A 22,906-nucleotide genomic window follows, 5' to 3' on the forward strand; every position below is an offset into this window, starting at 1 on the left:
ACGCACGCCAAATTGCGCATGTTTCTGCCCAATTCACGACAACAGTCGAATGTGAACCTGAAGTTGAGGGGCGGTTTCAGCAGGGGGCCGGTCCACTGTCCCTCAGACCTTGTGGGGGGCCGGACTATATTTTGGAAAAGAAGAAGAAAAAGAAGGAGGAGGAGGAGGAGGAATTCCTATGCCCCACAAATAACCCAGAGATGCATTTTAAATAAATGCACACATTCTACTCATGTAAAAACACGCTGGGCCAGATTGAGAAGGCGATTGGGCCAGATCTGGCCCCTGGGCTTTAGTTTGCTCACCCATGCCCCAGAGCAGCCTACCAGCTGCTTCCTGCCTCCGCCTCTGCCTTCACCTCCACCTCCATCTTTGCTGCAAAGGCTGCATGGGTCGTGGGAAGTCTGGGGTGGGCTCCCCTTTGCGCTGTGGGTGAAGGGGGGAGTCAGAGGGTCTGGAGGGGGAAGGAGCCTGGGAAAGGTGGAGGTGGAGATGCGGGGAGATCAGCCAGTTAAATTGGGAGAAAAATGGGGGCAGAGCTTTTGGGGAGGTGGAAGAGGGGGTGCCAACTTGAACAAAATATTGGGGGGGCTCGTATGCCCCACCCTGCATAATCGATCACATGATGTGGCATGGACATACCACGGCATGTCAACATGGGGCAGCCCCCTCCAATATTTTATTGGGGGCCTGAAGGAACCTGGCCTATGGGAGTTGGCTCCTATGCCCCCCATGCATCCCCCACCAGAACACAACTGGTGAACCCCAGTTCCAGATGGTCACTGCTGTGTCCTACATAAAGGGGAAAAAACAGTTATGATTTAGTCAGAAATGTAGGTGAGCTCAATAGGCTAATAAATGACCTAAGAATTATTGTAAACAGGTAAAAAACGTCAGCAGGTTTAGAATAAATTCAGCAGTATAAAGTATGTGGAAATAAAATGTGAAAAGAGAAGATATGGATTGATTAGAATATGCTGTGGTAAAAGACCGTAAAAAATCAAGCCATGGAAAGGTGGAAATGTCTCAATTTTTGATTGTAATAATGTTGAAAACTGTAATGATGAAAAAAACAAATAAAACCATATTGTAAAAAAAGAAAAAGATCTTCTGGTCTGAAAATTTATTCAATGAGCATTTCTAGAGCTGAGTGGCAGCTTTGATATGAATTAGCCTTGCCAGCCAAGACAACGTAGACAGCCTTTTAGCATAGAAGTCAAAAAAAGAGGGTGACCATACATGTGCAAAAAGTCCTGAATGGGGTGGTGAGAACTTGTGGAAAGCAGTTTTCTCCTCCCATTCATAGTCCTAGAAGCTCAGGCTATCCCATGAAACTGACTGGTGAGAGATTCAGGGCAGGTATAAGGAAGTACCGATTGACACAGAGCATATATATACCGTATTTTTCGCTCTATAAGACGCACCAGACCATAAGGCGCACCTAGTTTTTGGAGGAGGAAAACAAGAAAAAAAAATTCTGAATCTCAGAAGCCAGAACAGCAAGAGGGATCGCTGCGCAGTGAAAGCAGCAATCCCTCTTACTGTTCTGGTTTCTGGGATAGCTGTGCAGCCTGCATTCACTCCATAAGACGCACACACATTTCCCCTTACTTTTTAGGAGGGAAAAAGTGAGTCTTATAGAGCAAAAAATTCGGTAAATATATATATATATATCTTATAGGGCTTTATTCACCTGCTGCACAGTCTCATCAATGGATAAAAACTAATCAGGGAAAACAAGAGTGTCCCTATTGCAATTTTTTAGATAAATAATTACATAAAGATATGGACAGTTTCTAGTTGCTCACTTCCTACCTGAAGCATTTCCTTTCCCCATTCATAGCAGTGGCTTGTATCTAATGTTAATCCTGCCCAAAGTACACCCATTGAACTTAATGAACATGACAACTTGGGTCCGTTAATTTCAGGGTGGTCCAACTTTTCATACCAAGGGGCTGCAAGAATACTTTATCGCAGAACACATGAGCCACAGAATGAATTAAATTTCTATATTGTAAATTGAAGTGTTCACAATACAGTTAATATTATTTAATATACACAATTAATGAAATATACAGTATATAATTAGGGACGCAGGTGGCGCTGTGGGTTAAAGCCTCAGCGCCTAGGGCTTGCCGATCGAAAGGTCGGCGGTTCGAATCCCTGCGGCGGGGTGCGCTCCCGCTGCTCGGTCCCAGCGCCTGCCAACCTAGCAGTTCGAAAGCACCTCCGGGTGCAAGTAGATAAATAGGGACCGCTTACCAGCGGGAAGGTAAACGGCGTTTCCGTGTGCGGCTCTGGCTCGCCAGAGCAGCGATGTCACGCTGGCCACGTGACCCGGAAGTGTCTCCGGACAGCGCTGGCCCCTGGCCTCTTAAGTGAGATGGGCGCACAACCCCAGAGTCTGTCAAGACTGGCCCGTACGGGCAGGGGTACCTTTACCTTTACCTTTACAGTATATAATTAAATACACATATAGTATATTTAATATATTTAATTATTAAAACAAATTTAATACACAAACAGATGTAGGTGCTTTCGTTAACAATGCATGGCACACACTATTTTTTTTTTTAAGGCTTTAAGATTCCCCCCCCCGAATGTTGCTGGGGCCACGAAAAAAAGCTGGACCACCTTGGTCTACTCTAAGCAAGATTAACACTGCATATGACCAGTTTGAATGATGTCTCTCTATATGAATTCCCTGATGGAAAGAAGGGAAAAATTGGGATAGAAGCATTTTTATGGATTCACCCCATGTGATTTCTCTGATAAGTGAGCATCACCCTCCCAAGTGTTAATACAGTTTCCCCCTTTTAAATTCACTGATGGCAATGGATATTTGTGTTTCTTTGAAGCTCTTTCCAAACTCCAAGCTCTGTAGGCGGCATAAGAGTCTATTGGGGCAATGTCCCACCAAGTGAAATTTCAAGCAAAAGCCCTGTTTAGGGAAGTTTTTGATGTGTGACATTTTAATGTATTTTTAATCTTTGTTGGAAGCCACCCAGAGTGGCTGGGGAAACCCAACCAGATGGGCACGGTACAAATAAATTATCATCATCATCATCATCATTTAACATCCCTTCCCACCCCTTCTCAAAACCTCACAATCTTCTGTCAGAATACATGTGCAAAGTCTTGAAGGTGCTATTATGTTCTTTTTGTTGCCCTATTACAAAAAAAGAGTAGGATGGGCCACGCTCCTGGCACTGAAATGGATTCTTCCTGCTGTGAAAACCTCAATGAAGATGGGAAATGGTACCGTATTTTTCACTCTATAAGACGCACCAGACCATAAGATGCACCTAGTTTTTGGAGGAGGGAAACAAGAAAAAAAATATTCTGAATCTCAGAAGCCAGAACAACAAGAGGGATCGCTGCACAGTGAAAGCAGCGATCCCTCTTGCTGTTCTGGCTTCTGGGATAGCTGCGCAGCCTGCATTCGCTCCATAAGACGCACACACATTTCCCTTTACTTTTTAGGAGGGAAAAAGTGAGTCTTATAGAGCAATAAATACGGTACATTTAATAAAATTCTTTCCCCATTTACAAGCATTGATATTGTTTCTCCCCTGTATGGATTCTCTGATGGGAAGTGAGACTTTCCTTCCAGCTGAAGCTCTTCCCACATTCCAAGCACTGGTAGGGTTTCTCCCCGCTGTGAATTCTTTGATGGCGGCGGAAATGTGTGCTTCTGTGGAAGCTCTTTCCACACTCCAAGCACTGATAGGGCTTTTCCCCTGTATGAATCCTTTGATGGGAAGTGAGGCTGTCTTTCCAGCTGTAACTCTTCCCACATTCCAGACACTGATATGGTCTCTCCCCGGTATGAATCCTTTGATGGGAAGTGAGACTTCTCTTGGTGGTGAAGCCAATCCCACATTCCAGACACTGGTAGGGTTTGTTCCCACTGTGAATTCTTTGATGGGCATGGAGGTTGGAGCTCTGACTGAAGCTCTTTCCACATTCTAAGCATTCGTACGGTCTCTCCCCTGTATGAATTCTTTGATGACGACAGAAATCTGTGCTTCTGTTAAAGCTCTTCCCACAATCCAGGCACTGATATCGCTTCTCTTCGGTATGAATTCTTTGATGGGAAGTGAGATTTTTCTTCCAGCTGAAGTTCTTCCCACATTCCAAGCACTGATAAAGTTTCTCCTTGTTGTCAGTTCCTTGATTGGAACTCTGATAGACGCTCTCTCCACACTCCAGATATTCATATGGCTTCTCTACTGTGTGGAGTTTGTCATGGTCTCCCTGATTCTTGGTTTCCAATTTGTCACCTTCTGCAATGACAACAAAAACTAATGAGAGAGCCTTCGGAGGAAACAGAACCCCAAAATACGGAACAATGCCCAATAATGCTTGTGACAAAGGAAGAAATGAAGGGACTTTGATGAGAGGCAGATCTTACTACAGAATTAACTCCCTTTGGTCGCCAGCATTAACTGAGAGCTGGCTTGCTACAGACTGTTGAATCTGGCCTGTGTAAAACTGGGTTCGGCTTAGTGTCGAAGATCACTGGGTCATCTTTGACCAGTCACTCTCCCTTTCAGTCTAGCCTACTTCACAAGGTTGATGTGCAGGTAAATTATACAGCCATGACCATTCTCTTCAGAACTGTGAGGAGCAATAGAAAAGATGAAAATACGATAGAATGTAAAGGTTAGGCTTAGAAGTTCCATGGGCAATCCCTGACTTCTCTAGCTAAAGCAATGGTGGTGAACCTCTGGCACATGGGTCTGATGAGGGCCTATGAGGTTGCTTTCTGCTAGACCTGCAACTTCTGGCGTGGGAAGGTAAAACGTTGCTGTAAATGAAGAACGAGGAGCTTAAAATACACGCCTGATTGCTCCTTGCCAGGATGCCCCACTGGGATCAGCAGCATTAGGGAATTCTTCATCAGGAACTGCCTAGGTCACCTGATGAGGCTCTTGGAGCTGATCAGCTGATGAGCCCTGAGATTCATCACTTTGAAGTTCATCTGCAATTGCCTATGAAAGGCAGTTAAGCCAAATAGCAATTATAAAAAAGGGGTGAGTAGAATTCTGGGTAGGGAGGACTCTTGAAGAGATATTTCCATGAAGGCAAAAGCATCATATAGCTATGGGAATCTGAGATGAGTAAAAGCCCACCTCTTTTCTGAGATGGATTGCTGTTTGGGCCAATCATGAAATCCATTTCTGAAGTCAGTGGTTTCCTTTGGCCAACCAGAAAATTAATGAGGGGCTACTTCTACCCTGAGCAACCCTGAAACTCACATTTCAAAGGCCTGGGAAGTACAGAGCAGTCTGACAACTCTTTAGAAGGGCATAACTGGTGTACGAGTCCTGAGACAACACAGTAGATACTTGTCCAAATGCTGTATGTGGTACCACTGAGCTGCATCAGATCATTCACCATAAAACAGACATACTGAATTTCACAGCAGATATTATCATCCAACGGGGAGCCATACCAAGAGACGCCACGATCACACAGTTCTCCTCCATGACACTGTTATGCAGCGTTCTCTGGTCAGGATTCAGCAGGGCCCACTCCTCATCCGTGAAGTATACAGCCACATCCTCAAAGAACACCGTACCCTAAAAATTAAAAGAAATTATGTCCTCCTGATAGAAAGAATAAAAACTTTCTACTACTATTTGCTGTCCAATATATTCTACCTATGAAGTGCTGTGCTGCCTTAATTGGGTTCTTTTATTTCCCATTTTAAAAGTGGGCATTTATATTTTAGTATCTGTGTATCTGGTGACAATAGTCACGAAATCAAAAGACACCTGTTTCTTGGGAGAAAAGCGATGACAGATCTAGACAGCATCTTAAAAAGCAGAGACATCACCTTGCCTATAAAGGTCCATATAGTTAAAGCTATGGTTTTCCCAGTAGTGATGTATAGAAGTGAGAGCTGGACCATCAAGAAGGCTGATCGCCGAAGAATTGATGCTTTTGAATTATGGTGCTGGAGGAGACTTTTGAGAGTCCCATGGACTGCAAGAAGATCAGACTTCTCCATTCTGAAGGAAATCAGCCCTGAGTGCTCACTGGAACGACAGATCCTGAAGCTGAGGCTCCAATACTTTGGCCACCTCATGAGAAGAGAAGACTCCCTGGAAAAGACGCTGATATTGGGAAAGATGGAGGGCACAAGGAGAAGGGGAGGACAGAGGACGAGATGGCTGGACAGTGTTCTCGAAGCTACGAACATGAGTTTGACCAAACTGCGGGAGGCAGTGGAAGACAGGAGTGCCTGGTGTGCTCTGGTCCAGGGGGTCACGAAGAGTCGGACACGACTAAACAACAAAATCTGTGTAACTGGTTTTTACGCTGCTGATAACTCTTGCTGGCACCTGTCTGTCTCGAGACACAATGGAGTGTTCCTCCCGGGGTGAAGTCAAACCGCCGCATTAGCAGCACCAAAGTGACCTCCCTGGGGCGCAAGCATGAGCAGTGTGTCTGGAGGTCTTGGGCTGCGCACATGACAAGACTCCGCTCTCGGCCTCACTGATGTGGTCCAAAGGAAAGCAGAGCAAGACGTTTGGCACCAGCTTGGCTGCAGAAGTTGCTGGAAGGAGGCGTGGAACTGCCGCCCAACCATCTTAGAGACTCCAATCCCCTGTTCTCACAGTTGGCCAATGGGAAGCCCGCAAGCAAGGTCTAGGACACAACAGCACTCTGCCCACCTGTGATTTCCTGCAACTGGTATTTGGAGGCATAATGTCTATGACAGTGGAGGTAGAACACAGTCATTGTGGCTTGTGGCCACTGATAGCTTTATCCTCCATGACCTTATCTAATCCTCTTTTAAAGTCATCCAAGGAGTGGAATGTGAATGGACAAAGGGCGGTGGCAATAAATTATCTCTACACTCCAGGTCCGGAATCAGAGTGCTGGATATTCACATGTTCAGGAAAACAACAAAGGCGCTGACTGCAAGGAAACAACAAAGGCTAGACATGAAAATGGATTAAAATTAATAGAAGAATGAGAAGGTGATTAAAGAAGAAGAACGAAGTAGCAACATCAGGAAGCAATGGACATATGTTTGTAACAGGAGCGGGAAACCTTTTTTAAAAAAAATAATTTAAAAATGTATTAAATTTATTCAGTTTCATTTGATGCCCACAAGTCTTCCTAGCGTAATGAGAGAAGGAGAAACATTTGCCCACGCTGTGTAGAATTTTATACACTTATATTCTGATGAGTCAGTGCTTGACCTGACTTTTATTCTGCTTCATTGTGGAAAATATATTTTTAAAAATTAAAAATTGTCCAGTAGCACCTTAAAGACCAACTAAGTTTGTTCTTGGTATAAGCACATGAAAGCTTATACCAAGAACAAACTTAGTTGGCCTCTAAGGTGCTACTGGACAATTTTTAAATTTTTAAAATATATTTCAACTGCGTCAGACCAACACGGCTACCTACCTGAATTGTGGAAAATATTCCCTCTGTGGCCTTTAAAATAAGCGTGGGACCATCTGGGGAGCTGAAACCAGGCTTCCTAGCTTCAGAGGATGCAACTGGCAGACATTAGACAATTGACCCCGGCGCAAAAGAATGCAAAATAAGGAAGAACCTAAAATTGATAGCTAACTGCTAGGCGACGTGGCTCCTTATTCTCAGGATTTAAACATTCATTGAGTAGCTTTGAAAGCAAGGTGGAAGAGAGAGAGATTGCTAAAGTCTGAAGGAGGAGGCAGGAGAACCCAGACTGTCCCCAGTCTCCTGGATGACCCTTCCCTTACCTGATCTTGTTCCACTGAAACTGCTACCCTTCCATTGCAATGAGGAGATGCCTGAGGTGATCTTGCTGAAATCATTCCTTCACCTGCAAGATATAAAGGGGGATAGAAGACAGGAGCACACGCTTGACTCCAAGATTCAGCAATGCATGCCTAAGTACACATGGATCTTAAAGGTAAAGGTACCCCTGACCGTTAGGTCCAGTCGCCGACAACTCTGGGGCTGCACACTCATCTTGCTCTATAGGCCGAGGGAGCCGGTGTTTGTCTGTCCGCAGACAGCTTCTGGGTCATGTGGCCAGCATGACTAAGCCGCTGCTGGCAATCCAAAGCAGCGCACAGAAATGCCGCTTACCTTCCCGCCGGAGCGGTACCTATTTATCTACTTGCACTTTGACGTGCTTCCGAACTGCTAGGTGGGCAGGAGCTGGGACCAAGCAACGGGTCGGCAAGCCCCAGGCTCAGTGGTTTAGACCAGTGTTTCCCATCCTTGGGCCTCCAGCTGTTTTTGGACTACAACTCCCATCATCCCTAGCTAGCAAGACCAGTGGTCAGGGATGATGGGAATTGTAGTTCAAAAAAAGCTGGAGGCCCAAGGTTGGGAAACACTGGTTTAGACCAAAGCGCCACCCGCCACATAGATCTTCAAAGATACCTATTGAGTATTTCTACTCATTTTATGTTATAGTGTGGAACACATCTCTCCTGCTTTGGATGCTTGGAAAAAAAGGTTGAAATGCTGGTCTCCATGTATAAATGATGAAATGTTGTAAATCAACACATTTCTCACAGGTGGAAAAGGCTGAAAGACAACAATCTACTACTCCAAATGATTAAAGGGGCCTTGGATTTATTTCAAAATCAATAGACCAGATTGAGATACAAATTAAGATCAATCCTCACCCAGTGGCCCCTGTCTGGTGTCCAATGGATTCCTCTCCACCTCTAGGACATTAGTGCCCTTTTTTGCAAACCGATCCTGTATCTGAAACAGTAACGAGGATGGAAGACATCAAATGGGGAGAAGGGTTAGAAAAGCCATGACAGAGGTAGGAACCGAAGAGTTGCTGAATATTCTTCTTTGGATGTTTCCCCCAAAAAAATTAAGAGAATTTTTGGGACGCCCTCCCTCACATTCTGCGCCCCTTGAGATTATCTAGATGAAACTCTCACCTGCTGCTCTTTCTGCTTCTTGACCTCTGCTTGACTCAGGAGGAAACCTTCGACCAGGGCCACTGCCTGGGAACTGGTCTCCGCTCCACATTCCCTCACCCAGCTCTCCATCTCCAGTGGAAGGACAGTCAAGAATTGCTCCAGGATCACCAGGTCTAGGATCTGAGTCTTGGTGTGCTGCTCCGGCTTCAGCCACTGACGACAAAGTCGGTGGAGTTGACTCCAAACCTCTCGGGGCCCCTTGGCCTCTTGGTAGCAGAAAGCCCTGAACTGCTGGCGCTGAACATCTGAGCTGAGGTCGTCCTCCTCACCCAGGATCTTCTGCACTGTTCTCTCCCAAAATCCCCTACTGCTCCCGGTCTTGATGGCATCACAGCCTCTTCCTTTTTCGGGGCCTGCCGAGTTTTCCTCTTCCATCTATGCTCCAAGGTCTGAAGGAAGTCCTCGGTCTTCTGCCAATTTCAGTCTGCCCTAGTTAGAAGCGCTACAAAGACCTATAAAGCCAATACGTTGTTCTGTTATTAGATGCTACACTGTCAGGAGAGGAAAAATTGTTCCCTGAGCCAGCCTGGAGGGTTCTCTCTAGCAACCAGGCCAGATTATCGTGATGCAATAGCCCTCCTCGACTGAAAGTTACGAAGCAAAATGTGCCGGCCACCTTTTACGCCAGCTTTCCTCAACCTACAGGCCACGGGACACTCCTGGGCCTCAGCACCCTTCCAGGTGGGCCTTGCAGCCTCAACACTCCCCATCCTCACTCTTAGATATAAGCAAGGCTGGCTGCTTCTCTCTGTTTCTCAGTGGTGTTGCAAAGGCAGGGGAGTCAGCCTGGTTCCTCAACACCCTTTCTTTCATTGCCTTAAAGCAAAGAGTGAATTAGTGAATTCAGAACTGTCATAACAAGTGAGTTGTTTTTGAGCATCAGGCAAAAGTTAGGAATCACCCAGGGTCCCGAAGAGAGACTGTCCCCCAACCCACCCTGATTTAGTGCATCCTTTTCATCCTAGCAAGTTAAAGGCAGCTTTTTTGTAACATCTGAGATCACAAAAAGGTTGTTTTCTGCAAATCCTTCTACACAGTCATGTGACTGAAAGTCCCCTGGCAGGTGTGAGCAATGGGGCTCTGCAGTGCCCCACCACCAATTGGCCAGAGAGTGTATTAAATGGGATTATTTCCCTTTCATACAACAGGATGTGGGGCAGTCATGAGAATTTTTCCCAGGGAGGAGCAAAGCATTGCTATGATTATTAAGTATTCAATCTATATCCCACTCCTCCTTACGAAGGGGTAAAACACTGAAAGGTGGGGGGAGGCTAGTTTGTCCCCCAAAATGTACACACACACACACACACACACAATGCCTCAGGTTCTACAAATACTAGAAACTTTGTCTCTCTTTTAAAATAGGAATCCGGATTATGGTTCGTGGAGAAGGGAGGAATTTTCCCCTTACACACCCACTAAACAAATCCATTCGACCATGTTGGTTTGCTTTCAGTCGGTGGTCTCTGCTGCATTTGATTCCTTTGATTAAAAGACCGCTTGTAGTTTTAAGGAATGCTTTCCGTTCAATCTCATGTTTGGGGGTCTGCATGTCTGAATGGGCACATGCATGTCAGTCAGGAGGCTTGATATCTCCACTTGCTTTTTTAGGGGGGGGGGAGGGGTGCATTATCATTCTAATCCAAACTGCAGTCGAATGCGCACTTCCACTGAGGTCAGCTCAGCGTGGTACTTTAAACACTTCCCACCGGTATGATTGACATCCTATGACCTTTTAAAATCTGGGCTTTTTTGGGAGGACGGGTTATTGGATTTCTGTTGTTTTTATTTTGATTCTGCATTTTGCGGTTTTATATTTTGATTTTATTCTGAGACCTATATAGGGCAGTATCTGAATTCAATATAATAATAATAATAATAATAATAATAATAATAATTCCAAAGCGGCCACTTGACCCTGCAGAGAGGGAATACACCTGATCCCTGACTTGGGTGCTCTGGGGGGGGGGGATCTCGAATGGATCAGCTGTGCTGCAGCCCTGGGAATCCCCTTTACCCAAATGCATCAAATTGGGGCGTGGGGGGGGCTCGGAAATAGAGACTCACCAAACCGCAGAGGTGTCCACCGATGTAGCACTTGCGAGGCACAAAGGCCACTTTCGGACCCCGAAGGTGGGAAGCCAGGAAGGGGCACCGTGGGGAGGAATGTTTGTTCTGGTGTTCCCCCTCCCTCGCCCCCAAATCCCATTTCCCTTCCTCTCCTGGAAACCAGTTCCGGCCCATTTTAACCCTTAGAAAGCCAAGCAGAGAGAGGGGCTGCGCTTAGCCCGGTGGTGCAACTCCTGCAAAAGGCGTGCGGAAGCTCCCAAATTCAACCCGCGGCATTTCCACGTGGCAAGTGATGGGGAAGAGATCCAGGAAGAGAGAGAGATGGTCAGGCTGCAACGTCAGTTATTTTAATTTGGGTATAACTGTAAACTGATTAAATTCCTTCCAGTAGCACCTTAAAGACCAACTAAGTTAGTTGGTCTTTAAGGTGCTACTGGAAGGAATTTTTATATTTTTTTTAATAATAATATTTATTAAATTTTGTATAACCAATAAAAAACATACATAATAACATAATATTTTCCATTATCCACATTTCATTCTCAACTTTGGACTTCCTCACATCTCTTGTTCCTGCTTTCTAAACATAAGTTTTACCAGCAAATTATTAACTTGATTTAATTCATATAATATAATTTTCCAATATTTAATATCTCAAATTTTGGGATTTAACATAGACTTATTAAAGCTTAATCATAAAATATTACTTATCCCAGATTTATCTTTTCATCTTCAAATTGAATTTAGATTTATATTCTTTATAACTAATTTGACTATGGCAGACCAACACGGCTACCTATCTGTAACTGTAAACTGATTGTTGTTGTTGTTGTTGTTGTTACTGTTATTGCTATTATTGATTTATTGGTGTGTTGCTTCTATAGGATTTTTTAAAAAAAATGCTTGGTGTTTTGTTGTGTTTTATATGTTGTAAGCCGCCCAGAGTGGCTGGGGAAACCCAGCCAGTTGGGCGGGATATAAATTAAAAGTTGTTGTTGTTGTGCGACTTTCAAAGGAGGAATCAGGCCCTGAACTCGAGGGTGTTTCGGTCTGGGGCTGCATACATGCCCAAGACACTGCAAAAGGATCCTGGGGAACTGTGGTTTGTGAATGGTGCTGGGAACTGTAGCTCCGAGGGGAACACTACAGTTCACAGGATTTGCACGCATGCTTTGGCGTGTGCGTTGCTCCAGAGCTTCAGATTTCTTGATCCAAAGGACTGGGCTGCCTGTAACTGATCAGCTTCAGCGGTGCCCTATGATCGTAGAATTGTGGAGTTGGAAGGGACCCCGGGGGTCATCTAGTCCAGCCCCCGGCAATGCAGGAATGATCTTTACATTTGGCTGTTTACTTCCAATTTACGGGCTCCCCATTCCAGCGCAGGAACCCTGGTCTGCCAGTCTCCTCTTTTAGAAGCAGCTAACACTTCCTGCCAACCTAGCAGTTCGAAAGCATGTCAAAGTGCAAGTAGATCAATAGGTACCGCTCCGGCGGGAAGGTAAACGGCGTTTCCGTGCGCTGCTCTGGTTCGCCAGAAGCGGCTTAGTCCTGCTGGCCACATGACCCGGAAGCTGTACGCCGGCTCCCTCGGCCAATAAAGCGAGATGAGCGCCGCAACCCCCGGGTCGTCCACGACTGGACCTAATGGTCAGGGGTCCTTTTATCTTAACATCAGTAATCGCTGCCACTCTCATGCAATGTGTAAAAAAAGATATCCATTCCCTTTCAGGCCAGAAGGGGGCGAAGAAGAAACACACATATATACAGAGGGCAAACCAAGGTTTAATGTGCTGAGATAAGACAATAGGCACACAAACACAAACCACAGTTCCTCGTGATTCTTCTGCAGGGGTTAAATCTGCTTTGGATGTTTTTGGAGGGCAGAGGGAGCTGATCCTGCTGCTTGGCTGTCTCTCTCCCCCTAGAGGTTTTCCCCATAGCTTGTCACCTTAAAAAAAAAAAAAAAGCAATGTCCAGCATTGAACTCGGGGGCTTCTGCCTGCAAAGAGCCTCTGCCCTGCCTCTTGCGTTACAGGCAGCCCCTCTCGCCTTTTTGGCTTCGTAAGGGTTAAAGCGAACCGAACTGGATTCCTAGAGAGGAGGAAGGGGACCAGGAGGGAGGAGGGGAGCGCGGAGTCCTCCAGGAGAGAAAGCCCCTCCCTCCCTCCCAAGCCCCTTCCTGCTTGGCTTTTCCCCGGGGGGAGGAACGTGGTCTTTGTCTCCATTGGGGGGACCCTTCTGGGAGCCGGTGAGTTGCTGTTCCCCCTTTATTTTGTGCATTTGGGCGAAGGGGAGTCCCAGGGCTGCAGGAAGCAGAGGGTGCAAAGGGGACCTGATCCATCCAGGATGCTCCCCTCAAACAGGGAGGGCAGCCTTTTTCTCTCCCTCTGTGCAAAGGCAGGAGATGCTATTTGAAATATTGCAGGGAGGGGAGCATTTAAAGTTGATCTCGGTGCAAGTGTATCTCCAACTGAGCTTTGATTAGATTTAGTGGCCCCTCCCCGTTAATCACTGGAAGGACAGATTGTGAAGCTGAGGCTCCAGTACTTTGGCCACCTCATGAGAAGAGAAGACTCCCTGGAGAAGACCCTGATGTTGGGAAAGATGGAGGGCACAAGGAGAAGGGGGCGACAGAGGACGAGATGGTGGGACAGTGTTCTCGAAGCTACAAACATGAGTCTGACCAAGCTGCGGGGGGCAGTGGAGGACAGGAGTGCCTGGCGTGCTCTGGTCCATGGGGTCACGAAGAGTCGGACACGACTAAACAACAACAACAACCCCGTTAATCAGGCAGTGGCTTTACCAAGGCTTCTGGTTGGCAGACAACCAGGCTTCTGGCAGACAACCAGGCTTTACCAAGGCTTCTGGTTGGCAGAGCCAGTGTGGTGTAGTGGTTAAGAGCGGTAGTCTTGTAATCTTGGGAACCGGGTTCGAGTCTCCGCTCCTCCACATGCAGCTGCTGGGTGACCCTGGGCCAGTCACACTTCTTTGAAGTCTCTCAGCCCCACTCACCTCACAGAGTGTTTGTTGTGGGGGAGGAAGGGAAAGGAGAATGTTAGCCGCTTTGAGACTCCTGAAGGGGAGTGAAAGGCGGGATATCAAATCCAAACATGTGCCCATTCGGAGGTGTGCAACTCCCGAGTGATGGAGAGGATCATTTGGGAGTGAATACAAAGCACTGCTGAGAATCATTGGAGGTTTAATCATCAGAGGAATCAGTTGAAGGAGAGAGTACTTAAATGTCTTTTAAAAAAAATTTAAATTCAAAATCGAATGGCTGTAACAGAAAGCATCTCCCCATGCTTAGTGCTATGTACCACTCAGATAAAAGGTAAAGGTAAAGGTACCCCTGCCCGTACGGGCCAGTCTTGACAGACTCTGGGGTTGTGCGCCCATCTCACTTAAGAGGCCAGGGGCCAGCGCTGTCCGGAGACACTTCCGGGTCACGTGGCCAGCGTGACATCGCTGCTCTGGCGAGCCAGAGCCGCACACGGAAACGCCGTTTACCTTCCCGCTGGTAAGCGGTCCCTATTTATCTACTTGCACCCGGAGGTGCTTTCGAACTGCTAGGTTGGCAGGCGCTGGGACCGAGCAGCGGGAGCGCACCCCGCCGCAGGGATTCGAACCGCCGACCTTTCGATCGGCAAGTCCTAGGCGCTGAGGCTTTAACCCACAGCGCCACCTGCGTCCCCACCACTCAGATATTTTGCACCAAAAGTGAGAACACCCGCCAGTTTGCCAACCTTGAAAAAGAGCAGCACATCTTGTTTCTGTTCCGTTTCACATTTTTAACCTACTTTACTCCTGCTTCATTTTGCTCATTAACTGTCTTGGTCCAGTCACTAATGCTCTGCTCAACCTACCTCACATTGCTATTTGAAATATCGCGGGGAGGGGCGGATTAAAAGTTGCAAAAGGTGCAAGTATATCTCCAATTGAGCTTTGATTAGATTTAGTGGCCCCTCCCCATTAATCAGGCAGTGGCTTCATCAGGGCTCCTGGCGACACCATTCAGATGTGCAACTCCTGTGAGGCAGAGAGTCTGATGTGAGACTGAATACAAAGCACTGCTCAGAACTATTGGAGGGCTAATAATCAGAGGACTCAAATGCAGGAGAGAGTCCGACTGAAAGTAAACATGCCTTTGCAATGTTTATTGGAGACCCAGTCAGATGGGTGGGGTACAAATAATAAAATCATTGTTATTTTTAATGGGAGAGGAGAAGTAATGGATTCCCACAGATTCCCAGCTATATTTTTTGTTGTTTTAAGGAGTGCTGTAACAAAAGCCTGGGAAGAAATCATCTCCTCATCCCCCGTGCTGCAATTGCTACATCCCACTTTTGCAGCAAAATACAGAACAACCAATTTGCCAGCCTTGACAAATAGCAGCAAAACTGTCTTTCTTTCTGTATGTTTTGAGTAATGCTGGTTTAGACAGTGGCCTGCGTATTTTGTTTTGTAGCTTTCCTTTTAGGAGAGCTAGAGACTCCTGCTGCGCTGCTATAATCTGGCCCTGGTTCTAGCGAAACTCATCCACGCTTGCTTGGAGAATATTTTCCCTTTCCTGGCAGTGTAGCAATCCCGTAACACAACAATGTCTTTGTTTTGTAGGGGTTGGTATCAGCTCTAATTAGGACAGACTGAAATTGACCTAAGGCAGGAATTCTTTTGGACCTCTTAGAAGCTACCTTGGAGCAGAGATGGAAGAGCAAAACTCAGCTGGCCCTGAAACAGGAAGAGGCCACAGTACCACCAAGCCTGGGAGCTCTGGAGTATTCTGGAAGGTCCTGGGTGAGGATACCCTCAGTTCAGATGTGCAGCGGCAGCAGTTCAGAAATTTCTGCTACCACGAAGCCAAAGGACCCCGAGAGGTTTGCAACCAACTCCATCATCTTTGCCGCCAGTGGCTGAAGCCAGAGCAACACACAAAGAATCAGATCCTGGACCAGGTGATCCTGGAGCAGTTCCTGGCTGTCCTCCCCGTGGAGGTGGAGAAATGGGTGAGGGAATGTGGAGCGGAGACCAGTTCCCAAGCGGTGGCCCTGGCGGAAGGTTACCTCCTGAGCCAGGCAGAGGACAGGAGGTGGGAACAGCAACAGGTGAGAATGTTTCACCATGATGGTTCCCAAGGCATTCAGAATGTGAGGGAGGGTATCTCAAAATTCCCAACATTTTTTGGAAAGCATCCAGATGAAGGTTGTCCAAAAACCTCTGTCCTTCCTTCTCCTCGATCCCTGTTTTGACTCCTTATTACTATTTCAGGGACAGGATCTGCTTGCAAAAATGGGCACTGATTTCCCTGAGATGGAGATGATTCCATTGGACAGCAGACAGAGGCCACTAGGTAAGGACGTGGGGAAGTATCTCAGTTTGGTCTCTCTTTGTTGAGTGTGAAATAAATCTAGTGACTCTTTTAATCTTTGGTGGCAGACGAGACTCCCCTGCAGCCTTTTTCACTGCTCCCAATTTCCCTTAGGTGCTTTTACACAACTGATACACAGAATGGGTATAAACATATGTATTTATAAAGGCCCATTGGTAGCTAAATGTTTATCACATAACCTCTGAAACAAGGAAGTGCTCCTGGCTCCCCACCACATTTTTTTCCTCACAGGTGACTGGATAATGCTGGCAGGACCTACTCAGCCATCTCCTCTTCACAGTGGAGGGGAAGCAGCTTCTGTGGCACTGGAACAGGTAGGGGTGGCAGGTCAGTGGGTCAAAAGAGGCTGGGGGCATCCAGCATATCTCTGTCCCCACCTCACCTCCCTGGGCCTGAATGAGTCTCTCTTTCACTTTGCTTCTTGAAAGCCTGTCCTCAATAAAGTCTTTGAAGGCCGCTCAGGGAAGGTTTCAATCAAAAGAAGAATGATCAGCCCCCTCAACTTAACTAGGCCTTTGGATGGAGCTAGAACAGCGGTGTCCAAACTTTTTTCAAAGAGGGCCAGATCTGATGAAGTGAAGGACCGTGAGGGCCGACCAAAGTTGTTGAGGTTTTTTTAGGATTAAGTCCCCAAAACGGACTTTGGACATGCCTGAGCTAGAATCATCTGGTTGTAATTCATACCTTGGTTCCCGAATGGCTTAGTTGCTGAACAAATTGGCTCCTGAACGCTGCAAACCCGGAAGTAAGTGTTCCGGTTTGCGAACGTTTTTCAGTAGCCCAACGTCCAACGTGGCTTCCACTTGAGAAGCTGTGCCTTGGTTTTTGAACGGTTTTGGGAGTCAAACGGACTTCCCGAATGGATTAAGTTCGAGAACCAAAATACCACTGTATTTATAAATTCAAAAAATGCTTAATACTAAAGTAGATTTTTAAGAAGCTAACAAAGAAGAAGAGGCAGTTACACAAAGATAAAACACCCATTGTTGAAATACATAATTCCCATTAAAACCTTACAGTAAACACCCATGATTAAAAAGTGCCAAAAATGGTCCAATCAGGAAAGGCTTCTTTTTTCTTGTAGAGTCCAGCATCCTTCGAGGATGTGGCTGTGCATTTCACAGATGAGGAATGGGCACTGTTGGATCCTGACCAGAGAGCTCTGCATACAGAAGTCATGGAGGAGACCTGTGGGATCTTTGCCTCTCTTGGTAAGGCTCCCAATGGCTTGATAGTATCGGTTATGAATTATCAGTTGTTATCCACAATCAATTGCTGATAAAAGTGATGAATCCCTATATTCTGATGTGGTTCAGCGGTGTCACCTGCAACATCAGGGATTCTTTTTTTATATATATAAATAATGTTTATTAGTTTTCAGCTACAAAAAAACCAAATATATGCCACATTGCATCAATGCCAAATTACAATTGCAATTCAATTATAATTAAACAGCCAATTACATAAACATATTTTGTATATCTTCCCGCATATTAGATTTCAGGGTGCAGTATTTTTGTTTTCATTCTGCTTACAAAGGGTTATTTAATCCATTTGCATTTATTCTTAATTATAGTCCCTTATCCACAGCTACAATGTTTTTAACTTCCATTCGTATTGAAACATTAATAATTTATATTTCTGCAAGAAACATTCTGTAATCTTTCTATTTCCTGTGCGTGAGGTTTGTTTTATATTTATATTAATTTATTTTGTTTTGCCCATATTGTTTCTTCATTCTATTTAGTCTTCGTCCTGCACAGCTCAGCCACTTCCGGTCTTTCTTTCTCCCTTTGTCTCAAAAACATGAGGCTGTAATTGCCATACACCATCTTTATTTCATTCCAGGAACAGAGATAGTCTGGTGCCCTGCCAAAGCACTGGCAAGCCCCCATTTTCTCTTTTCCCTTTAATCATACGCAGTAATGATCTCTGGCTCTGGCTCTGGCCAGAGCAGTGATGTCACGCTGGCCACGTGACCCGGAAGTGTCTCTGGACAGCGCTGGCCCCTGGCCTCTTAAGTGAGATGGGCGCACAACCCCAGAGTCTGTCAAGACTGGCCCGTACGGGCAGGGGTACCTTTACCTTTACCTTTAATGATCTGGCATTCCGCCAAGCCTTGGCAAGTCTTCAAAGACCCCTCTGAGCTAGTGATGCAGTGAGAAATAAATCCTTTTTAATGATTTGAATCCATATCCAGTTTCACACACAGTTCAATTTTGCACTGTCATCCATAAATAAACTCCCATTTTCTTTGATCTTTTCCTGCCTTCTATTATTTTTTTAGCAGTCGGTGTGGGTTTGCCAAATCATTTATGTAACAAACAAAATATATATAGAAGGGTTAAAGGCTCCCCCCCCCCTGCACATACCATCTTTTACAACGAAGGAAATTTTTCTTTCCAGTTCAAATATTTACATCCTTGTAGCCATTTCATTTTAGCAGATGGTAATCTTGTCCTATCCATCCAAGCACACGTCTGTAAATTACTCTGAATTTTACTCTGATAAACAGAAGAGCCTCTGCATCTTGATGGCCGCATCAGAGGATTACTGATAGGCGAAGTGCTTTTTGCACCCAGCATCTCCCTGCTCCCGCATTCCATATAGGAGCGAAAGTCAGATATCAAGACAATCTCCAAGTGAAGCTCACTTCCCCTGTGCCTTGGGGGGAGCTTACAAGGACAATTATCCTCAAATCATCTTTGTTTATCCTTCGCAAACGATCTCCACTAATGTGGGAGCGGCAGCCATTAAGGCAAATGAGCACCGGAAGTGAGAACATCAGGGATTCTAACCCTTTCTAGGATCTTTCCTGTTTTTGATGTCATGCAGACAAGATTTAGGATTAAGAAGTGTGACTCCTGTTTTTAAAAGCATTGCATGTTAATATAAGTGTAAATGTCTCCAACAAAGATTAATTAACTAGGTTGCTGTATACACAAGTTGGTCTAGTGCTTCTCCTAATTAGAGTTGAGAACTTACTAAAACCTTCCAAAATGCATATCATTTGGGAGTGTAAGGTGTGCCCCCCCATCTAAGTCCCTTCAGTTTTTCCTTAGCTGTCAAACGTTAATTGCATTTTTTCATAATGCGAGTCTCCATTTATTACTAAGGCTCTAATCAGTTTCTGTCTTCATTTTAGATCGTGGAGAATTGGAAATCAGAAATAAGAGAAACTGCTATGAAATCTATACAGTGGGGGAGCCATATAAATATTGGGAGTGTGGAGAGAGCTTCAGTCAGAGCTCCCTTCAAATAATTCATACAGGGGAGAAACAATTTCAATGCTTGGAATGTGGAAAGAACTTCATTCGGAGCGATCATCTCACTTCCCATCAAAGAATTCACACAGGTGAGAGACCATATCAATGCTTGGAATGTGGAAAAAGCTTCAGGTTGAAACATAATCTCACTTCCCACCAAAGAATTCATACCGGGAGGAAACCGTATCAGTGCTTAGAATGTGGAGAGAGCTTCCGCTGGAAGAGAAGTCTCACTTCCCATCAAGGAATTCATACAGGGGAGAAACCATACGAATGTTTAGAATGTGGAAAAAGCTTCAGTCGGAGACACCATCTCACTTCCCACCAAATGATTCACAGTGGGGAAAAGCCCTATCAGTGCTTGGAATGTGGGAAATGCTTCAGCCAGAGTTCACATCTCACGACCCATCAAATAATTCACAGCAAGGAGAAACCATTTCACTGCTTGGAATGTGGAAAGAACTTCAGCCGGAGCAGCCATCTCATCCTCCATCAAATGATTCATACAGGAGAAAAACCATATCAGTGCTTGGAATGTGGAAAGAGCTTCCGATGGAAGGAAAGCCTCACTTCCCATCAAAGAATTCACACCGGGGAGAAGCCATATCACTGCTTGGAATGTGGAAAGTGCTTCAGTCGGAGCAGCAGTCTCTGTTACCATCAAAGAATTCACACAGGGGAGAAGCCATATCAGTGTTTGGAGTGTGGGAAGAATTTCAGTCAGACCTCCCATCTGTATTCCCATCAAAGGATTCACACAGAGGAGAAACAATTTCAGTGCTTGGAATGTGGTAAAACCTTCAACTTTAAGAAAAACCTCACTTCCCATCAAAGAACTCACACAGGGCAGAAACAATATAAATGCTTGGAATGTGGAAAGTGCTTCAAAGACAGTGAGAGTCTCAGTTCCCATCAAAAAAGTCATACAGGGGAGAAACCATAAAATCAGTGACAGCTGAGGGTCACTGGTGCGGCTTGGCTACTTGAGAGGTCACAGTGGCACTGCTAACCTGTTTCTCCCCATTCTTCCTTGCAAAGTTACTTATGCATTGCAGTTGAACAAATACTGTGCATCTAACAAACTGGAAACTAGTTCAGAAAGACTGGTCTCTGCCATCACTGCTGATTCACTGCTAGAACAAAAGTTGTATTGCCTCCACCTGTACTGTTTCTCTGCCTGTTGCCTTCCTCTGCAAAGAAAGAGTGGACATGTAAAGATTTCAGTTGTATAAATGCTCAGCAGCTAACTAAAGTATTTTACCTTGCTTCAGAATCGCTGTCAGAATTCCTGGAGTTGGTTCATGCCACGATAGTATTGATGTATGTACATTGATAGGTAGTCTACATGTGAAGGGGACGCGGGTGGCGCTGTGGGTTAAACCACAGAGCCCAGGACTTGCCGATCAGAAGGTTGGCGATTCGAATCCCCGCGACAGGGTGAGCTCCTGTTGCTCCGTCCCTGCTCCTGCCAACCTAGCAGTTTGAAAGCATGTCAAAGTGCAAATAGATAAATAGGGACCGCTCCGGCAGGAAGGTAAACGGCGTTTCCATGTGCTTCTCTGGTTTGCCAGAAGTGACTTAGTCATGCTGGCCACATGACCCAGAAGCTGTACCCCAGCTCCCTCGGCCTATAAAGCGAGGTGAGCGCCGCAACCCCAGCGTTGGCCACGACTGGACCTGATGGCCAGGGGTTCCTTTATCTTTAATACATGTGAAGAGATTTCAAAAGTGTGTGTGAAAGGATATTGTTAGGAGACCAGTAATATAAAGCAGACATGATGCCTCCAGTTCTGATAATGCAGGCATGCTTTTAGTCCAGTGGACTCTGTTGGGGTAGCTGGGCATAGGAAGGGATTCCTCCTCAAATATCAAACACAAGGTGATCACAAGTGCAAGGTCAAATGAACCAGTTACGGTGGTAACAGCTTGGAGGCCTCACTATATCTGTGAATAATGTATGTCAACTCGTTCAGTTGTACAGTGGTGTTGTATCTTGGTTAGCTGGTGTTTGTTAGAGCAACAGTGATACCTTGTCTCTGTATATACAGTGGTGCCTCGCAAGACGAAAATAATCCGTTCCGCAAGTCTCTGCGTCTAGCGGTTTTTTCGTCTTGCGAAACAACCCTATTAGCGGATTAGTGCTATTAGCGGCTTAGCGGCTAAGAGGCTATTAGCGGCTTAGCAGCTTAGAAAAAGGGGGGGAAAGCGAAAAGCGACGTTTTTGTCTTGCGAAGCAAGCCCATAGGGAAATTCGTCTTGCGAAGCGCCTCGAAAAACGGAAAACCCTTTCGTGTAGCGGGTTTTTCATCTTGCGAGGCATTCGTCTTGCGGGGCACCACTGTACTTGCATCTGAAAAGCCTACAAACTGGAACTTACATTTCCATGCTTAAATTGTCCCGGAGCTATTTGCTGAACCTATTACTTTTACATCATTAAAAGATTTGGACCTTACTCTGCTTCTGTGTGGTGTCTCAAGCAAGATCCACACTTCCACATCAGATTCGCAACAGCCTCCAGTCTGTGGGTTCCCCAGCTGCTACTGTTATTCTGACGGAATAAAAGATGTCTTAAAACACTGGAGTGGTTAATTGGAGAAAAATCCACTTCAGATTGGCATATCTCTGCACATTGGCAGCCATCCCATTACTTGAACTACAGTGGTACCTCGCAGGACGAATGCCTCGCAAGACGAAAAACCCGCTAGACGAAAGGGTTTTCCGTTTTTCGAGGCGCTTCGCAAGACGAATTTCCCTATGGGCTTGCTTCGCAGGAACCAGAGAAAGAAAGCATCTTATTGATTCTATTAGAAACATCAGAAGCCCTTCTTCGCGCGCCTACTCCATGAGAGGTCCAGATGGTGAAAACATAAGAATGGACAATTTATGTGGTGGCTCCCTGTTTGTGGAATGCTCTTCCCAAGGAGGATTGCTTGGCGCCTTTTAGGGTTGCCATATGGGTGACACCTGGCTTGAGAGCAGTACATGTGAAAAGGATCTAGGAGTCTTGGTTGACCACAAACTTGACATGAGCCAACAGTGTGACGCGGCAGCTAAAAAAGCCAATGCAATTCTTGGCTGCATCAATAGGAGTATTGCATCTAGATCAAGGGAAGTCATAGTGCCACTGTATTCTGCTCTGGTCAGACCTCACCTGGAGTACTGTGTCCAGTTCTGGGCACCACAGTTCAAGGAGGACACTGACAAACTGGAACGTGTCCAGAGGA

The 22,906-nt window shown here is 45.7% G+C and overlaps 3 protein-coding genes across 6 annotated transcripts in view; 1 reads left to right on the forward strand and 2 right to left on the reverse strand.

Moving 5' to 3' along the window:
* The window catches only part of LOC307208767 (zinc finger protein 202-like), a 76,184-nt gene that overhangs the window by 9,178 nt on the left and 44,100 nt on the right, over nucleotides 1–22,906 (reverse strand). The gene's annotated exons all lie outside the window — the stretch shown is intronic.
* Nucleotides 3,265–11,203, reverse strand: LOC307208710 (putative zinc finger protein 75C). The gene is made up of 6 exons (XM_079963594.1): nucleotides 11,028–11,203; nucleotides 8,919–9,412; nucleotides 8,649–8,730; nucleotides 7,749–7,831; nucleotides 5,459–5,585; nucleotides 3,265–4,286 (listed from the first exon to the last, which is right to left on the reverse strand). Exons 2-6 carry the CDS (start codon nucleotides 9,333–9,335, stop codon nucleotides 3,547–3,549), a joined length of 1,449 nt encoding a protein of 482 aa, XP_079819720.1. The 5' UTR covers nucleotides 9,336–9,412; nucleotides 11,028–11,203; the 3' UTR covers nucleotides 3,265–3,546.
* LOC307208537 (uncharacterized protein) overlaps nucleotides 13,196–22,906 on the forward strand; it is a 100,116-nt gene continuing 90,405 nt past the window's right edge. For 2 of the 4 annotated variants that reach the window (XR_013835188.1, XR_013835190.1), the window contains exons 1-6: nucleotides 13,196–13,278; nucleotides 15,645–16,132; nucleotides 16,296–16,377; nucleotides 16,648–16,730; nucleotides 17,501–17,627; nucleotides 19,562–21,662. Coding sequence is in view for 1 of the 4 variants with exons in the window: in XM_079963209.1 (XP_079819335.1) it covers nucleotides 15,734–16,132; nucleotides 16,296–16,377; nucleotides 16,648–16,730; nucleotides 17,501–17,627; nucleotides 19,562–20,625 (1,755 nt within the window). In the remaining 3 variants the exon portion in view is untranslated. Of the gene's footprint in view, nucleotides 13,279–15,644; nucleotides 16,133–16,295; nucleotides 16,378–16,647; nucleotides 16,731–17,500; nucleotides 17,628–19,561; nucleotides 21,882–22,906 lie in introns of those variants that run through there. The other 2 variants (XR_013835189.1, XM_079963209.1) reach the window with 2 other exon arrangements.

This window comes from Podarcis cretensis (genome assembly GCF_951804945.1).
Source record: "Podarcis cretensis genome assembly, chromosome: 2".
Taxonomy (NCBI): Eukaryota; Metazoa; Chordata; class Lepidosauria; order Squamata; family Lacertidae; genus Podarcis; species Podarcis cretensis.